The sequence below is a fragment of the Mirounga angustirostris genome, unplaced genomic scaffold (assembly GCF_029215605.1).
Source record: "Mirounga angustirostris isolate CCGP_5_RB_7025 unplaced genomic scaffold, mMirAng1.0.hap1 SCAF_16, whole genome shotgun sequence".
NCBI lineage: Eukaryota > Metazoa > Chordata > Mammalia > Carnivora > Phocidae > Mirounga > Mirounga angustirostris.
In genome coordinates this window covers 43720237-43746656 of record NW_026991724.1, presented here as the reverse complement: position 1 = coordinate 43746656, position 26420 = coordinate 43720237, and the positions used below count along the sequence as shown (strand labels likewise).

At 47.8% G+C, this 26420-nt stretch overlaps 1 protein-coding gene and 1 non-coding gene across 2 annotated transcripts; both read left to right on the top strand.

The window, feature by feature from the left end:
- The first annotated feature begins 104 nt into the window (after nt 1-104).
- Nucleotides 105-24937, top strand: NPHS1 (NPHS1 adhesion molecule, nephrin). Its single transcript, XM_064581721.1, has 29 exons — nt 105-1612; nt 1722-1937; nt 2021-2458; nt 2958-3039; nt 3413-3516; nt 3705-3832; nt 3931-4102; nt 4286-4443; nt 4659-4803; nt 4913-5037; nt 6236-6422; nt 6597-6726; nt 6896-7068; nt 7471-7611; nt 7691-7831; nt 8597-8718; nt 9700-9871; nt 9970-10126; nt 10222-10373; nt 11961-12072; nt 12156-12337; nt 13868-13924; nt 16283-16402; nt 16545-16569; nt 16676-16751; nt 16920-17013; nt 17110-17225; nt 19208-19476; nt 22807-24937. Exons 1-28 carry the CDS (start codon nt 1396-1398, stop codon nt 19337-19339), a joined length of 4074 nt encoding a protein of 1357 aa, XP_064437791.1. The 5' UTR covers nt 105-1395; the 3' UTR covers nt 19340-19476; nt 22807-24937.
- On the top strand, nt 24602-24705 carry LOC123856290 (U6 spliceosomal RNA). Its single transcript, XR_006793694.1, has one exon. It is a non-coding gene; the product is annotated as a U6 spliceosomal RNA (small nuclear RNA).
- Nucleotides 24938-26420: the final 1483 nt, after the last annotated feature.

The following is a 26420-nucleotide window of genomic DNA, read 5'->3' as shown; positions in this document are numbered from 1 at the left end:
GGAAACGGGCAGTTCCAATTCCTGCGGGAGATAAGCAGGCAGAAGCAGCTTATACCATGTTTCATATGTGTGCACGCTGGGGTGGGGAGGGCAGGCCAAGCAGCATAGGGTTATAAAATTCAAAGGTGTGACAACCGGGAGGGCTCAGCGATGGAGAAACAAAAGAAAGAGGTGTAGTCAAATGCTGACCGAGAACAAATATTTTTAAAAGATTTTTATTTATTTGTCAGTGAGAGAGAGAGCAAGCACACAAGCAGGGGGAGCAGCAGAGGGAGAAGCAGACTCCCTGCCAAGCAAGGACCCCAACGCGGAACTCGACCCCAGGACCCTGGGATCATGACCTGAGCTGAAGGCAGACACTTAACCGACTGAGCCACCTAGGCATCCCGAGAACAAATACTTATTGGTCGTCTGGTGTGTGAGAGAGAGCATGGGGAGTGAGGGATAGAGAGGAGAACAAAGACAGAAAGGCAGAAAAGCAGAGACATGTAGAGGCATAAACAGTGACATAGGTAAAGGTTGCCTGAGATGTAACCACCTAATGGAGGGAGGGAGTGGGAGAGAGAGAGAGACAGAGGGAAGCTTCATGAACTAGAACTCACATGGCCACAGGGTTCCCAAGCTGGGCTCACTCCTGTAGCCATTTAGTGCAGGTGGTCTTGGACCTGCCTTTCACTCCACCCACTTGGACAGCCCCGCACACTTACATACCTTAGACACTCTTTCACACACTCATACTCTTGCGTATACTTTGACAGATCACATTTCACTCTCACCTTCCCGATGCTCACACGCATGATCATGCCTTCACACACACATATGCACACAGATATCTGCACTTTTGCAGTCTCTCAAACACACTCTTGCACACTCTCCAGCAGAGACCCCTGATGGCAATGAGGAGATGTCTACTCTGGGAAGGCAGAGACTTGCCAAGGTCGCGTGCCACGGCAGGGAAGAGCTGGGGAGTCCTAACCCCACGCTGGGTCCAGCTCTCCACCCGGGTCTGACCGGCTGCCCCTTATCCCCGGCCCAAGCCAGGCCCTTGGGGTCATGGGGCCTGGGGAGGCACCGTGGAATGTTCCTGGCATGTGCTGACAGGGGATTTCATGCTCTGGCTGGGCCGGGAGGAGCCTGCTGGGCAGAGGCCTGAAGCTGGAGACTCAGGAGGGCACCCGGGGGAGGCAGCAATGTGAGGACGGCATCGGACTGGTTCTCTGCCACTGACCACATCAGCCTCACTGCTCTCCTGGGCTCCTGGAGCCTGCTGGACTCTGAGCAGCTGTCCTCCCTGAGGGGCTGTGAATAGTGAGAAGAGAGCAGGGTTGGGGGTGGCAGGAAAGAAGAAGGGTGAGACTGAAGAGGAGGAAAGGTGAGAGAGACAGAGACTGACTCATGGGAAGAGAGGAAAACAGAGAAAGAGAAGGAGACAAATGGACGAAGAGAGACAATAAGAAAAGCCAGAGACATAGGGAGACGGACCCAGCGAAAGACAGAAACAGAGAGAGGAGGCAGGCAGTGGACACTGCGGGAGTCACGGGCAGAGGACCCAGGATGGCTCTGAGGACCCCCATCAGGGCTCCCCTGCTCTTCATGGGGCTGCTGACAGCAGGTGAGTGGGATCCTGGCCTTGTGACCCAGCACCAAGCGGCCCTCATTTCCCATTCATGTTCTCCAGACAGACCCTCTGCCCTCTCCTGCTGACAGCCCTGTGTCCCCAGGCCTGGCCCAGTTGCCGCTCCCTGCCTCAGCCCTGCGAGGCTTCTGGGCTCTGCCTGAAAACTTGACGGTGGTGGAGGGGGCCACTGCTGAGCTGCAGTGTGGGGTCAGCGCCCCTGGCAGTGTGGTCCAATGGGCCAAGGATGGGCTACTCCTGGGCCCGGATCCTAGGATCTCCAGCTTCCCGAGGTACCGCCTGGAAGGGGACCCTACTAGAGGTAAGGGATCGGGACCTAAGACGCTGAACCACGAGCAGGGGCTGCCTGGGGTCCTGACCTGGGACCCCTGGTCTCGCCTGCAGGTGAATTCCACCTGCATATTGAAGCGTGTGACCTGAGTGACGATGCAGAGTATGAGTGCCAGGTCGGCCGCTCAGAGACAGGCCCTGAGCTTGTGTCTCCCAGAGTGATCCTCTCCATCCTGGGTATGGGTGAGAGACCCCCAGGACACAGGAGTCCAGATTTCCAGCCCTCTCCTACCCCAGGGCCCGGGATTCCAAGCCCCCAGTCTCAGGCCCGGGATTGCACATCTGATGAGCAACGAGATGCCAAACCCAAATCCTCATATTTTTCTCAGTGGTGGCAGCTCACCCCAGACCTTTTCTCACCAGTGCCCCCCAAGGTGCTTCAGCTGACCCCCGAAGCAGGGAGCACAGTCACGTGGGTAGCTGGGCAAGAGTATGTGGTCAGCTGTGTATCTGGGGATGCAAAGCCAGCACCTGACATCACCTTCTTCCAGAGTGAGTGTGGATGAACTGGCGGGAGCCCCTGGAGTGGGGAGGGGGTGTGTCCTCCTAGAGGTCCCAGAAAATAGGACATTCCTGAGTGAGGGGGATGCAGGAACAGACTTGGGGAGATGTTGAAGCCAGTGTGAGACCCTGTGAATGGGAGGAAACATCCAGGGAAAGGCACCAAAGTGATGGCAGGACTGCCAGTCTGGGACTCAGGGAAAAGGTTGAGGCTCCAGATGGAGATATGGGTGTCATCTTTGGTACAGAAGCAAGAAGCTGGGTTATGGTGGTGGGTGACACAACCCAGTGAGGTGGTAAGGGCAGGGGTGAGGCCCATGACCTCCAGGATTCAGGGAGGCCTGAATGTGTGGAGGAACCGAGCTGGAGCTTTTCCTCCAGAACAGGAGGGAGGGGGCACCATGTCCACCCTGAGGATTTCCAGGCCATTCTCCCCAGGATCTGCCTTGTGGGGAACCTGGCATCCCTCTAGCCCTCTTGTTGCCTCAAGGTGGACAAACAATTTCTGACATCTCTGCTAATGTAAATGCGGGGTCCCAGGAGAAACTCTTCACCACAGAGGCCACAGCCAGGTAAGAAATTTGGGATGCCCTCCCCTCAGCCTGACCTCCAAATTTCTCTGTGAAAACTCTAAGCATGGAGACTAGAATCAGGCATGAACATCTGGGACCTAATTCTTCTCCCCGACCCTCCAAAACATCTTCATGGGAACCCTAGTTCCAGAGTCTCAAGTACAAGGATTTTGGCCTGGTGTGGGCCTCTGGGATCCCAATTTTCACTGCTGACCTCCCCCCAGATCTCTTCCATGGAACTCTAGATCCTAGAAGATATCAGCAGAGAGACTTAGAAGACCAGATGTGGGAACCTGGGATCCCCACCTCTTCACCCTGACTCCCCAAATTTCAGATGATGACTCTGACTCTAGAACCCCAACTTCCACCCCAGGGTGACACCCCAGAGCTCAGATAATGGGCAGCTCCTGGTCTGTGAGGGGTCCAGCCCAGCCTTGGACACTCCCATCCGGGTCTCAGTCACCATGAATGTTCTGTGTAAGTGGGGAACTGAGTCAGATGTGGGCATGGGAGATGGGAAGCAGGAATTGGGGGTCCTGGGGGAGTTCAGGGATTATGGAAGGTTCAGGTTCTCAAGGAGAAACACGGGGGTTCAGAGGCAGGTTGTGGGGCCTGGAAAGAATGGATGGGCTCCCCAGGCCCACTGAGCGACTGCTGCTTCCCAGTCCCCCCAGGACCCCCTGTCATTGAGTGGCCAGGCCTGGACGAGGGGCATGTGCGGGCAGGACAGAGCTTGGAGCTGTTGTGTGTGGCCCGAGGGGGGAATCCGCCAGCCACACTGCAGTGGCTGAAGGTGAGGGCAGAGCCCGGCATGGGGGTGGAAGGGGAAGCGGCGGGTGGAGGGGAGCTGGCCCTGAGCCGGCCCAGCTCTGGCTCTGGCTCTGTCTCCAGAATGGCCAGTCCATGTCCACAGCATGGGGCACAGAGCATGCTGAGGCAGTGGCCCGAAGCACGCTAGTGATGATTGTGCGACCAGAAGACCATGGGGCGAGGCTCAGCTGTGAGGCCCACAACAGCGTATCTACAGGGATCCAGGAACGCGGGGTCACGCTGCAGGTCACCTGTGAGTCCTGATGCTAGCTGCCCATCTGTCAGTCCGTGCCCCAGAGAACCATCTGTTTGTGCCCCCAAATCATGCCTGTCTGATGCCAAAGACCTTGTCATCTGTCCCCAGTCCTTTGTCGGGGCCGGTCTGTGATGCATCCAGCCTAGTTTCGTGTCTCTCCTCTGTCTGTCGTCCCTGCAGTTCCCCCCAGTGCCATTACCATCTTGGGATCTGCATCCCAGTCCGAGAACAAGAACGTTACACTCTCCTGCATCACCAAGTCCAGTCGCCCACGGGTCCTGTTACGATGGTGGCTGGGTTGGCGGCAGCTGGTGCCTACAGAAGAGATGGTCATGGATGTGAGGCAGTGGCCAGGCTCCTGGGTCTGAGGGAGGAGGGAGCCGGGGGCATGACTCCTGGATCTGGGAGAGGACCGGCCTGGCGGCCTGGGCCTCACAGAGGAGGGGGTGGAGATGCTTTCCACGTCCCTGCTAGGGTCTGGGGGGAACCCAGACATCGGGTACCGGGGATGGGAGTGCTCTCATTGCCAAGTCTAAAGCTTGCTCCTTGGCAGGGCCTGCATGGTGGCCACGTCTCCTTGTCCAACCTGACGTTCCTGGTCCGGCGAGAGGACAATGGTCTGACTCTCACGTGTGAGGCCTTCAGTGAGGCCTTTGCCAAGGAGACTTTCAAGAAGTCACTCACGCTGAATGTGAAATGTGAGCCCCCACCCTTTGCCCAGGGGTGTCCCATCCCTTTGAGACTCCCCACCCACACCCTCAGGCCCAGCCCAGAGAGAAAAGCCACTCTTCCTGGCTTTCCTCACAGATCCTGCCCAGAAGTTGTGGATAGAGGGCCCCCCAGAGGGAAAACGGCTCCGGGCTGGGACTCAAGTGAGGCTCCTGTGTTTGGCCATTGGGGGCAACCCAGACCCCTCTCTTACCTGGCTCAAGGTTGGTGCCAAACAAGGGCTTATGGGGGTGGCCAGAAATGGGGGGAGATGGAGCCCTTTCTCTCCTCCAGAGTCTTGGGAAATGTTGGAAGAACGTGAATTTCTTGAAAAATACTGGAAAGTTTGAGTTTTGGTAGGGAATTGGAAAAGACACAAATACCATGAGGATGAAATGGAATCCTAGGAAAATTCTGGGAAAACAGTGAGAATTCTAGGAAAAAAAGGAATTCTAGATGAGGACAGGGAATTCTAGAGAAAAGGCAATTAGTTTCATTTAAAGTAAAGGATATTCTGGTGAAATCTTAGGGATTCAGATGAAATGACAGGGATTTTACGGAAAGACTCCACGTGCAAGGACAATGATGGGCAAAGGCTAGAAATTTGGGGGAGAGACTAGTTATTCCACAGAACATTTGAAAATCTATTAATATTAAATTGCATTCATAGGATTTGGAGGTAAGAAAGTGAAATTCCATTAAAATTAAAAGAAATTCCGACAGAATTCTGAGAAAATCCTGGGGAGTTGGGGGGCTAGTGAAAATTCTGGGGGAAAGGCTAGGAATTATGGGAATGAAATTTAATTGGATGGAATTCTGGGAAAATGCCAAGAATTTGGGCAAAGAAAGGATTCTAGTAAAAGTCTAGTGTAATAAGAGAATATTGGGGGAGGATTCAGAAATCTGTGGAAAGACAATGGAATTAAGGGAACGATCAAAGGAAATCTTTGGGGAAAGTGGGAATTTTAAGAAAAAGAACTAAGGATAGGAAAAAATGAAGAAATTCTGGGAAAGGTTTGGGGATTCCATGGGACTTTCCTGACATGTGTTGTTTGCTAAGTGTAGCTGGAATGGATTTTGAGGAGTGGGGCTGAGGGTCGGCAGGGGGCACCAACCATTGCTGGCCTCCAGAGAGCCGAGGAGGCGGGGCAGAGGGGTGGGGCATGGGACTGGAGGCCAGATCCCACGGCAAAACTGTGGGGCTCTGCGGCCCCAGGTAGGCGGGAGAGACTCTGGGTGGGAGTGCTCGATTCCAGTCCTCATTCCTCTAACTTAGCTGGGTGCCAGGGTAAGGAGGACCCTTTTTCCTCATCACATGAAGGTTTTATCTGTGCTGGCGGCAGCCAACCCAATGGGCTGTTTCAGGGGTGGGGGGGAAATGGCAGGGCTACACGGTCCCCCCCAGTCAGTCTTTGCCCTCAGGACTCCCGGATGGTAACGGAACCGCGGCCACCCCAGGAGCCGCGGCGGGTGCAGCTGGGAAGTCTGGAGAAGTCAGGGAGCACGTTCTCCCGAGAGCTTGTACTGATCATGGGTCCATCAGACAACCAGGCCAAGTTCACGTGCAAGGCGGGTCAGCTCAGCGCATCCACGCAGCTTGTGGTGCAGTGTGAGGGCGCACTCGGCCAGGGCCTGGGGCAGGGCTTGGTGGTGGTGGGGAACTAAGCCAGAGCCAGGCTGGGGGACAGTGGATATGGAGAGCCAGGAGGCGTGTGGCAGAGCCTGGGGTCTAGGCAAAGCGGAAGTAGGCTCTGAGCCTCGCTCTTCTGCCCCGTTCTTGAAGTTCCCCCAACAAACGTGACGATCCTGGCCAATGCGACGGCTCTGCGCCCAGGGGATGCATTAAACTTGACTTGCATCAGCGTTAGCAGCAACCCTCCTGTCAACTTGTCGTGGGACAAGGAGGGGGAGAGGTGAGAGTGCCAGTGGCCCCTCCACTCTCTGGTTCTGGTCACGCCCCTTACAATTTGAGACCCCCACCCCCACCCCTGGTGTCCTGCCCTGTACCTAGTACCCCTCTGGCTCTGGTTCCATCCCTGAGCTAGCCCTGAACTGACCCTACCACCCCTGCGTGGGCCACAGGCTGGAAAGCGTGGCCACACCACCCCGTAGTGCCCCATTCAAAGGCTCTGCAGCAGCCAGGAGCGTCCTTCTGAGAATGTCATCCCGAGACCATGGCCACCAAGTGACCTGCCGAGCCCACAGCCCTGAGCTCCGGGAAACCATGAGCGCCTTCTACCGCCTCAATGTGCTGTGTATGTGGAACCCCGCTGGGATTCCCTCCTGACCCTATACTATCTAGGTCTTCACCTTGACACTGTCCTTTATATCCATTCTAAAGCTTGAAACTTTATCCTTGACCCCTGGCTCTACACCAACTCCTATCCTCCCTCTATTCTAACCCCTGACTGTGAACCCTCCTGAACCCTCTCTCCATCTTTTAACCTGCCTCTGGCCTTTACCCTTTTCCTAAACTAGATCCTAACCTCTATCCTGAACCTAATTGCCAAGCTCAGCTCTGAACTTGTTACCTTGTCCACAACCTTAAATCTAGTCATGACTCCAACTTTAACCCTTATACCAGTACCTGATCTCAAATCCTTCCCAGACCCCAACCTTAACAACAGTCTTGACTCCGGGTGGCGCCCCTTCCACAGACCCTCCAGAGTTCCTAGGGGAGCAGGTGCTTGTGGTGACCGCCGTGGAGCAGGGTGAGGCACTGCTGCCAGTGTCTGTATCTGCCAACCCTGCCCCGGAGGCCTTCAACTGGACCTTCCGCGGCTACCGCCTCAGCCCAGGTGCGTGGAGTGGTCACAGAGGGGTGCAGGTCTCCCAGACTCGAGGGTCTGGCAAGCTCCTCACCCTGACCTCCCCCAGCTGGCGGCCCTCGGCATCGCATCCTGTCTGGTGGAGCCCTGCAGCTATGGAATGTGACCCGCGCTGACGATGGCCTCTATCAGCTGCATTGCCAGAACTCAGAGGGCACCGCTGAAACTCTAGTACGGCTGGATGTACACTGTGAGCCCCCATCATCACCCTAGGAAATTAGGGAGTTCTGGGAGCCCCGCCCCCCCGTAACCACACCCACTCAGGGAATCTTGCCCACTGTGGAGTCTCCTATTGTGGAAGCTCCGCCCACCCTGGGATGTTCCCCCATCCTGAAAGCCTCCCACTCTGGGAGACTCCACTGTGATGGAGTCACTTCCACTTTGGGAACCCTGCCCACTAGAGAGACCCTACGTGGAATCTGCTCAGACAGGGGGCCACCTACATGGGAGTTACTCTCATCAAGAAGCCTTGGGGCGCCTGGGTGGCTCAGTTGGTGGAGCGTCTTGACTTTTGATTTCAGCTCAGATCATGATCTCAGGGTCCTGAGATTGAGCCCTGGCTCCTCTGTGCTCAGGGTGGAGCCGGCTTAAGATTCTCTCTCTCCCCCTACCTCTGCACACATGCACGTGTACAGGAGCTCTCTCTCTCTCTCTCAAAAAAAAAAAAAAAAAGTAGGAAGCCAAGCCCACTGTGGAAGATCCACTTCCATACAATCCTGGAAGTCCACCAGGCCTATTCCTGTCACCACAGAGGCACAATACAGTAGAGGTGGAGAATGCCTCACTAACCCTGAGAACTTTACTCCATGTGCTCTGCATAAAGGGCAGAATGTATCATACCTGTTCATACCTGTAACTTTCCTGAGCACCTCTAAGACACCTCTCCCACCTGGGGCCTCTCCCATCATCATCTGTATGGGCACAAATGCCTTCCCCAACCCCTTGTTTCCCCCAGATGCTCCCACTATCCGAGCTCTCCAGGACCCAACTGAGGTGAATATTGGGGGTTCTGTGGACATAGTCTGCACTGTTGATGCCAATCCCATCCTTCCAGGGATGTTCAACTGGGAGAGGCTGGTAAGGATCTGACCTTTGGTAAATGGAGGTAGGGGCTGGGGGATGTGGTTTCTTGACTGTGAGCTCCTTGGGAGGAGGGATCACAGCTATATGATCTTATATAACTACATATTTGTTGGGACATCCTCCAAGAGCTAACTAACTGCTGAATGAAGATGGATGGGTGCATGAGTGGATACATAATCAAGTGAGTGGGCAGGCAGGTGGATGGATAGGTAGGTGGATGGATGAATAAATGGATGAAAGAACAGATGGACAGACAAGTAAATACATGGATAAATGATGAATAGATGAGTGACTAAATGGTTGAATGAGAGAAATGAATAGATAAATTGATTAGATTAGAGGGTAGATGGATGAATAAATACACCATTAGTGGAAAGATGTCTGTGGAAGAATGATGGATGAATGGATGGATAGATGGATGGATGGATGAGTGCATGGGTCAATGGAGAGATGGAGAGATGGATGAACAGGTAGTTGGATGAATTGATGAACAGCTCCATGTATTTATGGGTATGTGCAGGTATGAGTAAATAGAAGGGGTAGATGGGTGAAGAGATGGAAGGGTGGATAGGTGGATGGGTAGAAGGAAGATGAATGAATGGGTGAATGCACAAATGGATGAAAGAGAGGTAGATGGATAGATAAATGAATAAATTGATGCAGAGATGGATGGTTAAAAAGATAGGTGGATGGGTAGATAGATCGTTCTGAGCATGAATGACTGGATAAATGGATGGGTGAATAGTTTTCTGGATTGGTGGATGAATGGATGGGCCCAAGAATAAATGATTGGATGCATGGATAGATGGATGGATGACTCGGGGAATGGACAGATGGATGGGGGAATTTTTTCTTTGTTAGATCTGTGGAGGGTGACTGTGTCTGGGAGAATAAAGCTACAGGAGAGACCCAGTTTGGGGGATAATGGGACTGGGGCCAGACTTGGGGGCCATCTCATGTATCTTGTGCCTCAAGGGAGAAGAGGAGGAGGACCAGAGCCTGGATGACATGGAAAAGATGTCAAAGGGAGCCACAGGGCGTCTTCGAATTCACCATGCCAAACTGGCCCAGGCTGGTGCTTACCAGTGCATTGTGGACAATGGAGTGGCACCTCCAGCCCGAGGACTGGTCCGACTTGTTGTCAGATGTGAGTAACACCCAAACTCCTGATTTTAAGGCCTGCCACTAAACTCACATCTCTCATGTCCTTCCACATACCTCATGTTGACCAACAACTCCTCTTAGTTGCCCCCCAGGTGGAGCACCCCACTCCCCTAACTAAGGTGGCTGCAGCTGGAGATAGCACCAGTTCTGCCACCCTCCACTGTCGTGCCCGAGGTGTCCCCAACATCGTGTTCACTTGGACTAAAAATGGAGTCCCTCTGGATCTCCAGGATCCCAGGTGAGTCAAGGCCTAGCCAGGCAGCACTCTAGTCCCAGCTTTGGTCCCCCAACCCCAGTTACCTTTCCTGAATTCCTGCCACACCTCCTCCCCAGGTACACAGAGCACACATACCACCAGGGTGGGGTCCACAGCAGTCTCCTGACCATTGCCAACGTGTCTGCAGCCCAGGATTACGCCCTCTTCACATGCACAGCCACCAACCCCCTTGGCTCAGATCACACCAACATTCAACTCGTCAGCATCAGTATGGTGGGAGTGGGCTGTGAGGGTGTTGGGAGGATGCTCTTGGGTCAATCCTCAAGTCTCTGGTTGGCCCAGAATGGCAGTGTTCCCAAAACCTGAGAAGTGTTTATGAGCAGGGATGGAGTTTCTGCCTGCCCTGAAAATCCTAATGGAGACTGGATCTTCAGGGAAATCCACAGCAAGGAAAAGAAGGGGGGGAATTACTGGCCCAAGTAATTGCAAAGTAGAAAGTCAGGAGTTGCTGATGACAGGTTCAGCTGTCATCAAGAACTCTCTGACTCTCAGGTCTGCTTTTCTCTGTGTTGGCTTTATTCTAAGGCTCCTCATAGAGGCTGTTAGACTTTCCAGGGGAAATGGAATTTTTTCTCTTCCTAACAGTGGTATGAAAGTACTAGACTTACGATTCATTGGCTCTACTCAGCTCTCATCCCACCTCTGAACCAAACTTGTGGTCAGGGAAGGCGACACCCTGGTTGGCTTGGCTCGGTCATAGATCTCTCCTCAAGGAGTGGAGTCATTTCCATCAGAAGCACCTGGCCTGAGAATGTGGATGAATGGTTTTCCAAAGGATACTCAGGGCTCTGCAACCAGAAGAAACAAGGAATGAATGTAACATAGGCACCAAAAAATCCAAGCAAGGAACATATGTCATACACAGCCAATGCTCATATTTGCCAATTCTATTTGCAAATTTGCCTACTTGCTAAAATTTATTTGTAACCTCGAAATCAATACTCATGCTGCTTTCTTGGTCATTCAGGAACATGTACAGAGCAGGTAAAAAAATTGAGTCACCCAATGAGCACATTCTCAGTTGGGGTAGAACAAGGTGACACTATGCTTTCTTGTTTCAGCTTTCATACTATAAGGAAATGTCCTCTTTGCAGCCTATTTAGTCCCATATTTTTTGCACTTTTGTGCTTTTTGTTAGTGATTTTGTTATTTAAAGTGGCCCCTAGCCATAGTGCTGACGTGCTGTCTGGAGTTCCTAAGGATAGGGAGAAAACACTTCTGTTGGATAAGCTTCATTCAAACACAAATTATAACACTGTTGGCTGTGAGTTCAATGTTAATGAATCTTTTTTTTTTTTAAGATTTTATTTATTTATTTGAGAGAGAGAGAGTGAGAGAGAGCAAGCACATGAGAGAGAGGAGGGTCAGAGGGAGAAGCAGACTCCCTGCCGAGCAGGGAGTCCGATGCGGGACTCGATCCCGGGACTCCAGGATCATGACCTGAGCCGAAGGCAGTCGCCTAACCAACTGAGCCACCCAGGCACCCCAATGTTAATGAATCAATAAGATACATTAAATAAGGTGTTTTGAAACAGAAACAGAAAAAACAAGGTCATGTATTGATTGGTTGATGAAAATGTTGTGACAGGAGGTTCACAGGAATCTAACTGCATTCCCCCAGAAGCAATGATTTGATGTTCTGTAATTCAGTGTTCACAGCAATGTTATAGGACATAACCACCACTACTCACGAGAATCAACTATATATTTAAAATCATTCTTAGAAAAACCTGGAAGGAATCTTCTAGAACCCTTCTGTATCCTCTGACTACTCCCCTCATCCTTTTCCTCAAAGGTCGCCCGGATCCCCCATCAGGATTAAAGGTTGTGAGCATGACTCCGTATTCGGTGGGGTTGGAATGGAAACCTGGCTTTGATGGGGGTTTGCCACAGAGGTTCCAAATCAGGTGGGTCCCTGTCAGGGCAGGAAGGGATGGCAGCCAACAGGGCTGGGGCACCTCCCTGAATGACTGCCCTCCCTCTCATGCAGATATGAGGCACTGGGGACACCAGGGTTCTTCTACGTGGATGTCCTACCACCTGAAGCCACCACCTTCACACTGACTGGGCTGCAGCCCTCTACACGATACAGAGTCTGGCTGCTGGCCAGCAATGCCCTGGGGGACAGCGGACTAACTCACAAGGGGTCCCAGATCCCTATCACTACCCCAGGTGGGAAGGGACAATCTTGAGCAGGTTGCAGAGCTCCTCAGGGGATTTATGGGGTGATATAGTGAAGTAGATATTATTACCTTTTTATAGATGAAGAAACTGAAGACCAGAGAGGCTAAGCAAACTGTTGAAGTTCACACAGCTAGAAGGAGGTAGAGATGAGACTGGAACTCAGGCAGATGAACTTCAGGAACCAGTTTTTAGCCACTATTCTGTCTGAATGTGATTAATGACACAAGGGAAATTAGAAAAACGTTTGTATTGAATGGAAAGAAAACATGGAAATTGTGGGGTGCAGCTAAAGCAGTGTGAGCGGGATATTTACAATATTAAGTACTCATTTAGATTTTAAAAAAGGCTTCAGATTGATGCTTAGTTTCCACATCTTAAGAAATTAGAAAAAGAAGAGCAAATTAAACCCAAAGTAAACAGAAGGGAGGAAATAATAAAGAGCAAAAATCAATGAACTAGAAAACAGAAAAACCACAGAGAAAAATCAATGAAACCAAAAGCTGCTGCTTTGAAAAGGTCAATAACCTTTATAAAGCGAATCAAGGCAAAAAAGAGAGAAGACACAACTACATCCATATCGGGAATGACAGGAGACATTACTACTAACCCTACAGACATTAAGGGGAAGTTAGGGAATAATATGGGCAACTTGATGCCAATAAATTCAGCAACTTTGATGAAAGGGACAAATTCCTTCATATGACTACTGAGAATGCTGGACTCTAGCAGGCACGGCAGTGTAGCGGCTCATCACACAGAGCCTCATTTAGACAAGCTTGGATTCAGGTCCCAGCTCTGCCACTTCCCAGTCGTGAGACCTTGGGCAAGTTACTTAACATTTTTGAGCCTCAGGGTCTAAAAATAAGGTATCTCAGATCTCTGTGCCTGTTACTGAAAGTAAGGTCTCTCTCAGACATTTGTGAGGATTAAATTAATTTACTCGAAGTGCTTAGAACAGGGATCTGTATAAAGGAAGTGCTATGTAAATACTGATTTAGAGAAATGTCCCCTGCTCAACTTCTATTTACTTTGTCCCATTAAAGCTCCGTCTCTCCCTTCCTGACAGAGCAGCCTTCTTCCCTATGGAAGTAAGGAACTTCTCCCATTCCTCCTCTTTCTTTCCCCCATTAGTCTTCCAAGTACTAAAGCATAAAGTACTTTGTACCTCACTTTGCTTGCTCTAGAACTAATACCTCTATTAAGTCATTCTGAGCGCCCATCATTTTTTTGGTTAACCCTCCAACACTGATAATATGGGTTAAAAGGACCTTCCATACCATAAAGCACTCATCAACAACAATAATAATTATCATCATTACTATTATTACTGGCATTAGAATGGCTATTAATAGTATTGCCATTACTATCAGCAATTTGCAGCTCTATTTGAAATACTCCTGAGAAGCCATAAATCAGTTCCTCAAAATGGGTTGAAAAGCTTAATAGGAAACCGCAAAAATATTTAAGGCTTACCCAGATTCTTGGTGTTAATTCACAACCTCTATATCCACCCCCCAGGTCTAGACCAGCCTTCTGGAGAACCTGACTACCAGCTGCCCACAGAGCAGCCTGCAGGTAAGTTTTTAATCCCTTGAATATCCCTCTCTCCCCTGAGAATAGAGCCTTCTGGTTTCCAACCCCACCACCTCTGTTTTGTGGCCACAGCCCCTTAAGACTTAGCTCTGCCCCTATGCACATCCTAAGCTCTTGCTCTTTCTTGGATGTGACACATTTTCTCTCTGCCTAATTCAGTTTAATTCTGAAAGAATTAGCTGATTCCATGCCCTGTGCAGAGCCTGTATCAGTTGGCTTTTTTTTTTTTTAAGATTCATTTATTTATATTAGAGACAGCGCGCGCGGGGGAGAGGGAGAATCAGAGACTCTTTTTTTTAATGTTTTATTTATTTATTCATGAGAGTCAGAGAGAGAGAGAGAGAGAGGCAGAGGCAGAGGGAGAAGCAGGCTCCCCGCCTAGCAGGGAGCCCGATGCGGCACTCGATCCCAGGACCCTGGGATCATGACCTGAGCCGAAGGCAGATGCTTAACCATCTGAGCCACCCAGGCACCCCTAGAATCAGAGACTCTTAAGCAGATTCCCCACTAAAGTGGAGCCGGAGGTGGGGGCCTAAGGCAGAACCCCACACGGGGCTGAGACAGGCCTGGACATGGGCCCTCATGGAGCCCCACATGGTGCTTGATCTCACGACCCTGAGATCAGCACCTGAGCTGAAACCAAGAGTCAGATGCTTAACTGACTGCACCACCCAGGTGTCCCCATATCAGTTGGCTTTTGATGCAAAATAAACCACTTCAAACATGGGCACTTATAGCAACAACCATTGTTTCTATTGATTCTGAGTGGCTGAACAGTTCTGGTCTGGGCTACAGGCAGCTGGAGACCCTCCTGGGACTGGTTGATCTAGGATGGGCTCCTCCTCACATATCTGACAATCTGGTTTTTGGTTGGGACAATGGAGATAACTGGGCCACATGTCTCTCCCTCTCCTTGACTTGTTCACACAGAGGTGGTCACAGGAGTCCCAAGAGCAGCAGGACCAGCCAAGCACTTTCGAGCTTCTGATTCTGTCACACTTGATATTGTCTCATGGGCTGAAGCAAGTGACATGTCTCAACTCTGAGTCAGTGTGGAAGGGGACTACTCAAGAGTGTAGTTACAGGGGGGGAATTATGACCATTTTGCTAACAATCCCCCTTCAAAACCTGAGAAGAAGGTTGCAAGTGACAGAAATTCAGCTGTTGTGGGCAGTAAAAAGAATTGCTTGTCTTGTGAAGTTGAAAACTCCAATAGGTGCTCATGATTTTCATGAAGGACCTATTTCTCTCTCTCAACTTTGCCTTCATCTCTGATGGCTTCCTTCTCAGGTTCTTTCATCAAGAGGGCAAAGAAGTACCTGCCCCCCTCCACATACCTCCAGCTTTGTTCCACTTCTCAGCAGCCAGCAGAGGAGTGTCCTAAATGTTCTGGCAAAAGTCTACCTTGGGTCAAATGCTGGATGGGTCTGAACTGGTCACTGTGGAAAGAGGGATGGGTGCTCTTATCGGCCAGGGAGGTCCACATGTCCTCCATGGAGATCTGTGGGAACATACAGCCTAAGAGTGAGGGAGTGGCTATTTCCTCAAAGGAAAATGAGTGCTGTTAGCAGAAGATGGGGAGATAGATGCTGAGCAGATGCTTACTTAGAGGGATTTAGTCTTGTCCTTAGAGATATAGCAAAGGACTCCGATATTACCTGGAACGGAAGTTTGTGTGAAGAGGAAGTCATTTGGGGTGCCTGGGTGGCTCAGTCTGTTGGGCGTCTGCCTTCAGCTGGGGTCATAATACTGGAGTCCTGGGATTGAGCCCCGCACTGGGCATTCTTCTCGGTGGGGAGTCTGCTTCTCCCTCTCCCTCTGTCCCTTCACCCTGCTTGTGCTCTCTCACCTCTCTGTCAAATAAATAAAATCTTAAAAATAAAAAAAAGAGGAAGTCATTTGAGAAGAAAATCAGTTGAGCAGAAAGGACATTTAAGGACAGACATTGGGAGTCTTCCAAGGCTTAGGGGTTTGGCTCTGCCTCAGTGATTCTGGAAACAGCTCTAGTGGTTTGTGTGGCTGGAGGGTCCAATACCAGGGTCTGTGGTTGGTGGGCAAGGCTGAATACATGGGAAGAGGTCTTGAATGCCCAGCTGGAGCTACCACCTGAGTCTACACCACAGGGCTCAGGTAGGACCCACTGTTAGTGGCTTGACTTGAGAAAGGAGCCACCTGCCCTGAGGTGGCAAGAAGGAGTGGACCTGGAAATCCCTGCCCATCTGCTTCCCTGACCTAGGAAGAGGGGCTATGCTTAGTCAGAAATGGGCTTTCTCAGAGAATGCTGCTCTGGGCCTAGAGCCAGTTCTTTTGGGTTCATTGAGGGGTACCTTCTTCCCCTAGAACCCACAGGGCTGCCCCTGCTGCCTGTGCTGTTTGCTGCTGGGGGTCTTTTGCTGCTTTCTAACATCTCCTGTGTTGGGGGATTCCTCTGGCAGCGGAGACTGAGGCGTCTTGCTAAAGGTGAGGAGAGACCATTCTTCCCCTGCGGGGATGGAGGCCCAGGGGTGACAGGGAGCCCTGGGGCTGCTCCATATTGAGTCTCCTAGGGCCTGTCTGGTCAGAGAAGGGGTGTCTCTGATCCCTTTCTCCCTACTTCCCTCAGGCATCACAGAGAAGACAGAAGCAGGGTAAGTGGGAATATTTTTCTGTAAGAAAGGCTCTGAGGAAGGAGGTTTGGGGATGAGAGGTGTCTGAGTCAACACCAAGATGCCCTCCCTACCTCTGTCCTGGAAGGTCGGAGGAGGACCGAGTCAAGAATGAGTATGAGGACAGCCAGTGGACTGGAGACAGAGACACTCAAAGCTCCACGGTGAGTGGGGGTGCTCCCGGAAACTCTGCTGACAGGGAACTGGCAGACTAAAATTCTGTCATTAACTTCAGGTTAATCACTGTCCTTTCTGGGAACTATGGAGCCAGAGGATAGAAAAGATTTTATCTTTTTTTTTTTTTGCGGGGGGGGGGGGCGGGGTGTTGACAGGTTAGCACAACGGGTGTAGAACCATATTACCACTCCATGAAGAACTTCAGCCCCCAGCTGCCACCAACACTGGAGGAGGTGTCTTATCCCGGAGGTGAGTCGTGACCACATCAGAGCTCCCTCTGCTCATAGATACCCCTGACATCTGGACAGGTGCCCTGATCATCCCTTCCTTCCACTCCAACTCCAGGTTTCACACATCTTGAAGAGGAGGATATGGCTTTTCCTGGACACCTGTATGCTGAGATGGAAAGACTGTATGCCCCACCTGGAGCCTGGGGACCCCTCTACGATGAAGTACCGATGGTGAGGAGATTTGTATCAGCAGAAGTTTTTCCTGGCTAGAGCCAGAAACCCACCTCCTACTGTTTATGTTAGTTAGGGTAAGCTAGACGCCATAGCACAAAGGCCTGGCTACGATCCTATTTCCTTCTCACATAGCAATCAGAGGTGAGTGACCCTATTACAGATGGTTATTTCAGAACTCAAGTTCTTTCCATTGTGTTCCTCTGCCATCCTCTAGTGCATTGTTCAAGTTTGCATAGATAGGCTAGTTCACCGTGGGTTTCAACTGGTGGGAGAGGGAAAAAGAGAGTGTGGTGGAGGCACAACCCTGCATTATGGCCTAGGCCCAGAAATGGTACACTCTACTCATTCCCTGATGAGAACACAGTCACATGGTCACACCTAACTATGAAGGAGACTGAGAAATATAGTCCAGCTTGGCATCTATATGCTTCACTATACTTCTATTACCATGGAAGAAGGAAGCTATGCATTCTACTGGATAATTAGCCTTCTCCACTATGCTGGTTAAACAGAGAGGTATAGAGAAATAAACTTTTGGCCCACTTAATTGAAAAGTCAAGGGACAGAATAGTCTTCAGGCCCCACCCAGGTGGACCCAGAGTTTCCTCCCTAGAGATGTCCCCAGAAAATGCAGGTTTGTATCCTATTAGATTGGTAACCTTCAGAGAAAGAGAGTGTCTCTTTTCCAATACCTCTAAAGTCCCAGAGCTGACACTTTATTAGTCTAGCTTTGGTCACATACTTATTGCTGAACCACCAAGGCAGGGGAAAAACTATGCTAATTGAACAGGTCTGGACTGGTACCCAGCCGTGGCATCAGAGAGTAGGGGCCACCCACTGGACTGAGTGAGAGAGGAACAGAGAGCCCAGAGAGAAGTGAAGATGGTGACTGGGCAGGCAAGAACAGCAGACCCTTTTGACTATCAACTACGCCCACCTCCTGTAAGGGAGGTGGCACAGAACCCTTGACTTTCCGTGTGGCCTTGGCTAATGCTCTGGCACCTCTGGGCCAAGGATTTCCCTCTGTAACTTTGTCCCAGATGGGGCACTGTTCTCACCAGCGTGGAAATCATGTTCATTAAAATGCTGTCCGTGGTGCTGAACCATATGTACCCTCTAAAGCACAGAGGCAATTGGCACACTTTTTCTGTAAAGGTCCAGATAGTAAAAACTTTGGGCTTGCTGTCCTTTCCAAAACTACTCAGCTCTGCTTCTGTAGTATAAAAGCAGCCACAGACAATACATAAATGAACAAGTGTGGCTAAGTTCCAGTAAAACTTTATTTTTGGACACTGAAATTTGAACTTCATATAATTTTTACATGTCATAAATATTCTCCTTTTGATATTTTCCCATCAATTAAAATATGTAAAATCATCCTTAGCCCCAGGCAGTACAAAAACAAGCAGCAGGCTGTATTTGGGCCATGGGCAAATCGGCTCTAAAGTTTGCCGAGCTAAAACCACCATTTGCTCCCAATCCTAGGGGAAAGCACATCTCCGGTAACAACCACTCTACATGGTCTTTTTTTGTCTTCTATTTTGATGAAAACTTAGAAATTTATAGGCTAACAGAATCATGACTCACATTCCACTCCAATTCTCTATATCATGCACTTTTAAAAGTTTCATATTTCTGACATTTAAATTATTTTTCTGACAGAAATCATGAGATATCTTAGACTTGCTTAAAAATAACCCAGTTAGTGAGGTTAGGAGATGAAAAGATGGAGATATAGATAAATCAAGATCGACTAAGGGTTGCTAATGTTGAAGTTAGGTGATGGGTACATGGAGGTTCATGATGGAGGCTCATTATAATCGCTCTCCTCTTTGTGTATGTTGGATTTTTCCCCCATAATTAGAAACTAAAACATTTTTTTTCTGGGAAGTTGAGTAGGAGTGTGTATCCCTCCTAGAGCTGTAATGATGACCCATAGGGCATCTTTCTATGGTTCTAACTCCACTTTTGCTTGTCAGGGCCCCTGTGACCCCTGCTGGCCTGAGGAGACATATGAGGATACAAGAGGAATCTACGATCGGGTGGCAGGAGACTTGGACCCTATGGAACCTGATTTTCTACCCTTTGAGCTGAGGGGACATCTGGTGTGAGAGCCTTCTCAACACCCTTTTCCTACACCTGCAGGACATAATATTCTAATGGCCCTTTTTATTCCAACATGGGCTGAGCGTGTTAAGTGAGCTCCATAAGACACAATGGGACAGGACTATTTTCAAGAGAGGTGTGTGTAAGTGACAGGAGATGATTCAAGCTGGTGCCAACAAGGCTTGTATGAATAAGACTGCTCTGGGAGCTGACTTTAGAAACTAAACTTCTCCAAAGGGAAACAGTGAATTGTAAAAGACATCTTAATAATGAAAACCTCTTCCAGGGTCTTTATACTTTTTAAAAAGTAAAATTTTCAGAAGTTGGAAAAGACATATTAAAAATAGTTCATTTTGAGTTCAACTACATCTGAAATGGCTAATAAGTGGAATTTGTGAACCACTGTTATATCCTATTTTATTATTTTCCACAGGTATCTAAAATATGATGTATAAACTATGACACACATGTAAACGTAAACAGACTATAGAAAACAAAAAGACAATAAAACCAGCCAGACACAAAAGAATACATATTGTATGATTTCACTTATAGAAATTCTAAAGCAGGCAAAGCTAATCTAAGGGGATGGAGCATGGTTGCCTGGGGCCATGAGAAGGGAATTGACTGCAAAAGGGCACAACAGAACTATTTGGGGGTGAAGGAAATGTTCTATATCATGATTGTGGCAGTGGTTTCATGGGAGTATAGATTTGTCAAAGCTCACTGAACTGTACACTTATGATGGGTGCATTTTATGGTACATAAGTTATACCTCAGTAAGGGTGATTTGTAAAACAGTCTCCATAATAAAGCAGCCCAGCAAGAGAATTCTTGTTGTTTATATTGAATCGCAGAAAAACTGAGAAGTCAGCCTATTTTCATGGAGAACAGAGTTATAGCTAAGTATAATCTTCATTTAGGCCTCCACTTCTACTTGATTACTCATATTATCAAAACTGTAGGTTCAAATGCTCATCAACATATTATTTTATCAGTGCAGACTAAAACAAGCTTTTACACTACAGCACTTGAATACACAAATGCACTGGGGTCCAAACAATTCCCCTTTAATTTAAAAGATGATTTGAGGGGTGCCTGGGTGGCTCAGTCGTTGGGCATCTGCCTTCGGCTCAGGTCATGGTCCCAGGGTCCTGGGATTGGGCCCCGCATCGGGCTCCCTGCTCAGCCAGGAGGCTGCTTCTCCCTCTCCCACTCCCCCTGCTTGTGTTCCCTCTCTAGCTGTCTTTCTTTCTCTGTCAAATAAATAAAATCTAAAAAAAATAAAAATTAAAAATTAAAGATGATTTGATTCCTAAAAGCAGAACTTTTCTAATTGTGTATTTTTCTTTTTCGAAGAAGAGACCTACAGCATTCTGTTTCCACACTGGCTAAGCAGGAAAGTGAATTTATTGGCTGTTCTAGCTGACAATGTCAGGGGAATGCTGGTTTCAAGCACTGCTGGATCCAGTATTGGAACAAAGCCAGGAAGGGTCTATTTTTCTATGTCTCTTGGCTCTGCTTTTCTCTGTGTTGGTTTCACCCTCAGGTAGACTCTTCATTTAAGAAAGATGACCCCTTACAGCTCTAGGCTGGCACTCCACAAGCTCAGCAGCCACGGTGCCTCTTTGGCCAGTAGTTCTGGAAAGTCCTGGGGCTGTTTTTCCCTCAGCCCAGCTTGGGTCTTAAGCCCATCCCTGAACCAATCATTGTGGCCAGGGAAGAGAATATACTAATATTCTTGGATCTGGGTTGCTGGGTACCACTTGAACAGCTTGGGTAAGGCTCCCCAAAGGAACTCCATCCTGTGGTTGGATCTCTTCGTGCACTTCCTATTTTCTCTTTGCCACTGTTTGAATCAAGGTAGCAAATATCTATCGCTTCTGTCTGCCCAGAATCTAGTCCCTTTTAATTTACATAAATAACTATGAATGAGACAAGTTCCTGATTACAGCAAGCTCCTGGATCCAGATGTGCCTGAAGTTAGAGCTGCTTCAGGACCATAAATTCCCCTTTCCCCTTAGGCCAATCTGAATGGTGGCTTTAGTTAGTTGCAACCATAAATTACCCTCTTTCTTAAGCCAGTTTGAATGGGGGTCTTTAGTTAATGGATACAAAAGATGGATAATTTGCAAGGGGCAGAAACTCACTCAAGCTTACGTAGAGCTAAAAAAGCATTTGTTTTACTAGTTACTAAGCGGAAAATAATAATTTCATAGTTGAGAAAACATGATTGATGCCACCCTAACCAAACGATCAAAGCTAACATTACCAGTCATGGGACAAAATGGCATCACAGGCCCCCTGGTATGAAATACTGAGAATATGACAGAATGTCAATGATATTCCGGAGTAAAATGCATAATATGAATCTAATAACGACGAAGACAGATAGGAATTGAAGGATATTCTTTTTTTTTTTAAGATTTTATTTATTTATTTGATACAGAGAGAGACAGTGAGAGAGGGAACACAAGCAGGGGGAGTGGGAGAGGGAGAAGCAGGCTTCCCACAGAGCTGGGAGCCCGATGTGGGGCTCGATCCCAGGACCCTGGGATCATGACCTGAGCCAAAGGCAGCCGCTTAACCGACTGAGCCACCCAGGTGCCCCAAGAATTGAAGGATATTCTATAAAATAACTGGCCTGTAATCTTCATATATGCCAAGGTCATGCAACACAGAAGAAGATTGGGAAAAAAAAAAAAAGAACACTGAGGGGCACCTGGGTGGCTCAGTTGGTTAAGCATCTGCCTTCGGCTCAGGTCATGATCTCAGGGTCCTGGGACTGGGCTCCCTGTTCAGCGGGGACTCTGCTTCTCCCTCTCCCTCTCCTTTTGTGATCTCTCTCACTCTCTCTCTCAAATAAATAAAAATCTTAAAAAGAAAAAAAGAACACTGAGGAATTGTTTCAGATTAAAGGAGACTAAAGAGACATCAGAACTGAGGGTAACACATAATTTCCATAAAGACTATTATGGGGCCAATTGGCAAAACTAGATAAGGATTGTAGATTAGATAACAATATTGTATCAATGTTAGTTCTATTATACTATGGTTGTGTGAAAGAATGCCTTATTCTTACGAAATGTACACTTACGCATTTAGGGTAAAAGGGTGTGGTCTCTTCAGTTTACTCTCAAACAGCTGAGGGGGAAAAAGTGTATATACACACTGATAGAAAAGGATAAAACAAATGTGGTAAAATGTTGACTGCTGGGGAATGTGAGTGAAGTGTACTGGGATTCTTGGTACTATTCTTATATCTGAATCTATATATTTGTATATCTGAAATTAGGTTAAAATTTTAAAAATATATTGTAAAGGTGCATGACAATGTCACAGAAGTCAAAAGTAGGAAGTGCAACTGGGTCTCATGGGTTGTATAAATCTATCCAGTTCTTTTCATCTTGCACTGGTGCATTCATCCTTTGTCTGTATCCCTCAGCAGATTTCCTCCATTCTCTCCTTGTAGGTATTTAGCTTCCCTCCTTGTCCATAATGATTGCTTGTTGAGGAATTGGCTGCTCCCGTTCTAAAGCACCATGAAGCCCAACACCACACAGCTGCTTGACTCTGAAATGTAGTCCTTTATTCCAAATTTCAGACAGGTCAAATCTAATTGGCCCAAGTTGGATTAAGAAAAAGAAATCATAGGAGGAATAAAGAATATCAAGAACTGGATAAAAAAATGAAGATACTACCTATCAAAATCTGTTGAATACATCAAAAGAAGTGTTTTGGAGAAAATTTATATCCTTTAACACTTACACTAGAAAAGAAGAAAGCTCCAGAGTCATGAACTAAGTGACTATCTTAAGAAACTAGAAAATGACATTTCTCCAAAGAAGACATACAGATGGCCAACACACGAAAAGATGCTCAACATCATTCATCATCAGGGAAATGCAAATCAAAACGACAATGAGGAATCACCTCACACTTGTCAGAATGGCTAGAATAAAAAACACAAGAAACAATAAGCGTTGGCAAGGATGTGGAAAGAAAGGAACCTTCTTGCACTGCTGGTGAGAATGCAAACTGGCGCAGCCACTGTGGAAAACAGTATGGCGGTTCCTCCGAAATTTAAAAATGGAACTACCCTATGATCCAGTAATTGCACTACTGAGTATTTACCCCCAAAATGCAAAAACACTAATTCAAAGGGATACATGCACCCCTATGTTTATTGCAGCGTTATTTACAATAGCCAAATTATGGAAGCAACCCAAATGTCTGCTGATAGATGGATAAAGAAGATGTGGTATAAACACACAACAGAATATTATTCAGCCATAAAAAAGAATGAAATCTTCCATTTACAACAACATGGATGGAGCTAGAGAATATAATGCTAAGCGAAATAAATCCGTTAGAGAAAGACAAATACCATATGATTTCTTTTTTTTATTTTTATTTTATTTTATTTTTTTTAAAGATTTTATTTATTTATTTGACAGAGAGAGACACAGTGAGAGAGGGAACACAAGCAGGGGGAGTGGGAGAGGGAGAAGCAGGCCTCCTGCGGAGCAGGGAGCCCGATGTGGGGCTCGATCCCAGGACCCTGAGATCATGACCTGAGCTGAAGGCAGACGCTTAACGACTGAGCCACCCAGGCGCCCCTGATTTCTTTTTTTTAAATACCATATAATTTCACTTGTATGTGGAACATAAGAAACAAAACAAATGAACAAAAGGGAAAAAAAAGAGAGTGACAAACCAAGAAACAGATTCTTAACTATAGAGAACAAACTGATGGTTACCAGAGGGGAGCCGGGGATGGGGTATGGATGAAATAGGTGAAGGGGATCAAGAGCACACTTATCATGGTGAGCACTGAGTAATGTACAGAATTGTTGAATCACTATATTGTACACCTGAAACTAATATAACATTATATGTTAATTATACTGGAATTAAAATTAAAAACTTAACAAAATTTAAAATAATAATAATGTTGGGAAAATTCTGTTTCGTTTTGGGGAAAAATTTTTAAAAAGGAAAAAAAACTAGAAAATGAACTATAGAATAAACTCAAAGAAAATAGAGTATTTCTTCTACTTTTAAGAAAATTAAAATAGGGCGCCTGGGTGGCTCAGATGGTTAAGCGTCTGTCTTCGGCTCAGGTCATGATCCCAGGGTGCTGGGATCGAGTCCCATGTCGGGCTCTCTGCTCCTTGGGAGCCTGCTTCTCCCTCTGCCTCTCTCTCTCTCTGTCTCTCATGAATAAATAAATAAAAATCTTAAAAAAAAAAAAGAAAATTAAAATAGTGTTTGCTTCACAGCATATATACTAAAATTGGAACAATACAGAGAAGATAGCATGGCCCCCGTGCACGGATGACACACAAATTGAAAAGTATTCCGTATTTTAAAAAAATAAAAAAATAAAAAAATAAAAAAAAGTTAATGAAAAAGTAAAATGGAGATTCTTTTTTTATTTTTTATTTTTATTTATTTATTTTTTAAAGATTTTATTTATTATTTGACAGAGAGAGAGGCAGTGAGAGAGGGAACACAAGCAAGGGGAGTGTGAGAGGGAGAAGCAGGCTTCCCGCAGAGCAGGGACCCCGATGCGGGGCTCCATCCCAGGACCCTGGGATCGTGACCTGAGCCGAAGGCAGACGCTTAACGACTGAGCCACCCAGGCGCCCAGATTTTTTTTTATTTTAAAAGATTTTATTTATTTATTTGAGAGATAGAGTGAGCAAGAGAAAGAGCACACAGGCAGAGGGAGAGGGGGAAGCCAGGCTCCCTTGCTGAGCAAGGAGCCCGATGTGGGCCTTGATCCCAGGCAAAACTAATTTGTGGCATTAGAAGTCAAGAGTGGGGGCGCCTGGGTGGCTCAGTTGGTTAAGCGACTGCCTTCGGCTCAGGTCATGATCCTGGAGTCCCGGGATCGAGTCCCGCATCGGGCTCCCTACTCTGCAGGGAGTCTGCTTCTCCCTCTGACCCTCCTCCCTCTCATGCTGTCTCTCATTCTCTCTGCCTCGAATAAATAAATAAAATCTTTAAAAAAAAAAAAAAAAAAAGAAGTCAAGAGTGGTCCTTTTTTTTTTTTTTAAGATTTTATTTATTTATTTGAGAGAGAGAAAGAGAGAGCAAGCACATGAGAGGGGGGAGGGTCAGAGGGAGAAGCAGACTCCCTGCCGAGAAGGGAGCCCGATGCGGGACTCGATCCTGGGACTCCAGGATCATGACCCGAGCCGAAGGCAGTCGCTTAACCAACTGAGCCACCCAGGCGCCCCAAGAGTGGTCTTCTTTAGGGCAGAGAGAAATTGGACTTGAATGTGATACAAGGAGAGCTTCCAGAGGGATCAGAACGTTCTCTGACCAGGGTGCTAGTTACACAGGTGGTGTCACTTCCTGCAAATTTATCATATTGAACACTTGTAATATGGGCACATTTCTTTATGTGTGTTTTACACCGTTAAAATTTTACATTATATCTCATTAATAAACCTTTTAAACGCCTTTAAGGAAGGTTTCAATTTGTTTAGGGCACGGAAGGAGGGTCTAGCATTCCTGGTTCTTCCCCTGTAAAAGTCTGTAGCGCCCTCCAGTGTGGCAACTAAAAACAATTGCGCAAGTTTCCAAAACTCCCACTTGGGGGCGGTACCGCCCCGTCTGAGAAGAACAAATCTAGCCCAGATTCTTTTTTTTTTTTTAATTTTTTTTTTAAAGATTTTATTTATTTATTTGAGAGAGAGAATGAGATAGAGAGAGCATGAGACAGGGAAGGGTCAGAGGGAGAAGCAGACTCCCTGCCGAGCAGGGAGCCCAATGCAGGACTCGATCCTGGGACTCCAGGATCACGACCTGAGCCGAAAGCAGTCACTTAACCAACTGAGCCACCCAGGCACCCTCTAGCCCAGATTCTAAGTAAGTGGTTTGTATATTGGGATCTGGAGCTCAGGGGAGAGGTCTGTGCTGGAGATAAAAACTTGGTGGTGGTAATGGGAGTGTCCTCTGATGTTAAGTGGTCCCCGAGCCCTGATATTAAAGGCTGAGTAGGTGTGCAGGGCATTGAGACAGAGAATCGCAAGAGTACTGGGGGGGGAGAGATTTTCCTAAAATTGTTGCTGGAGA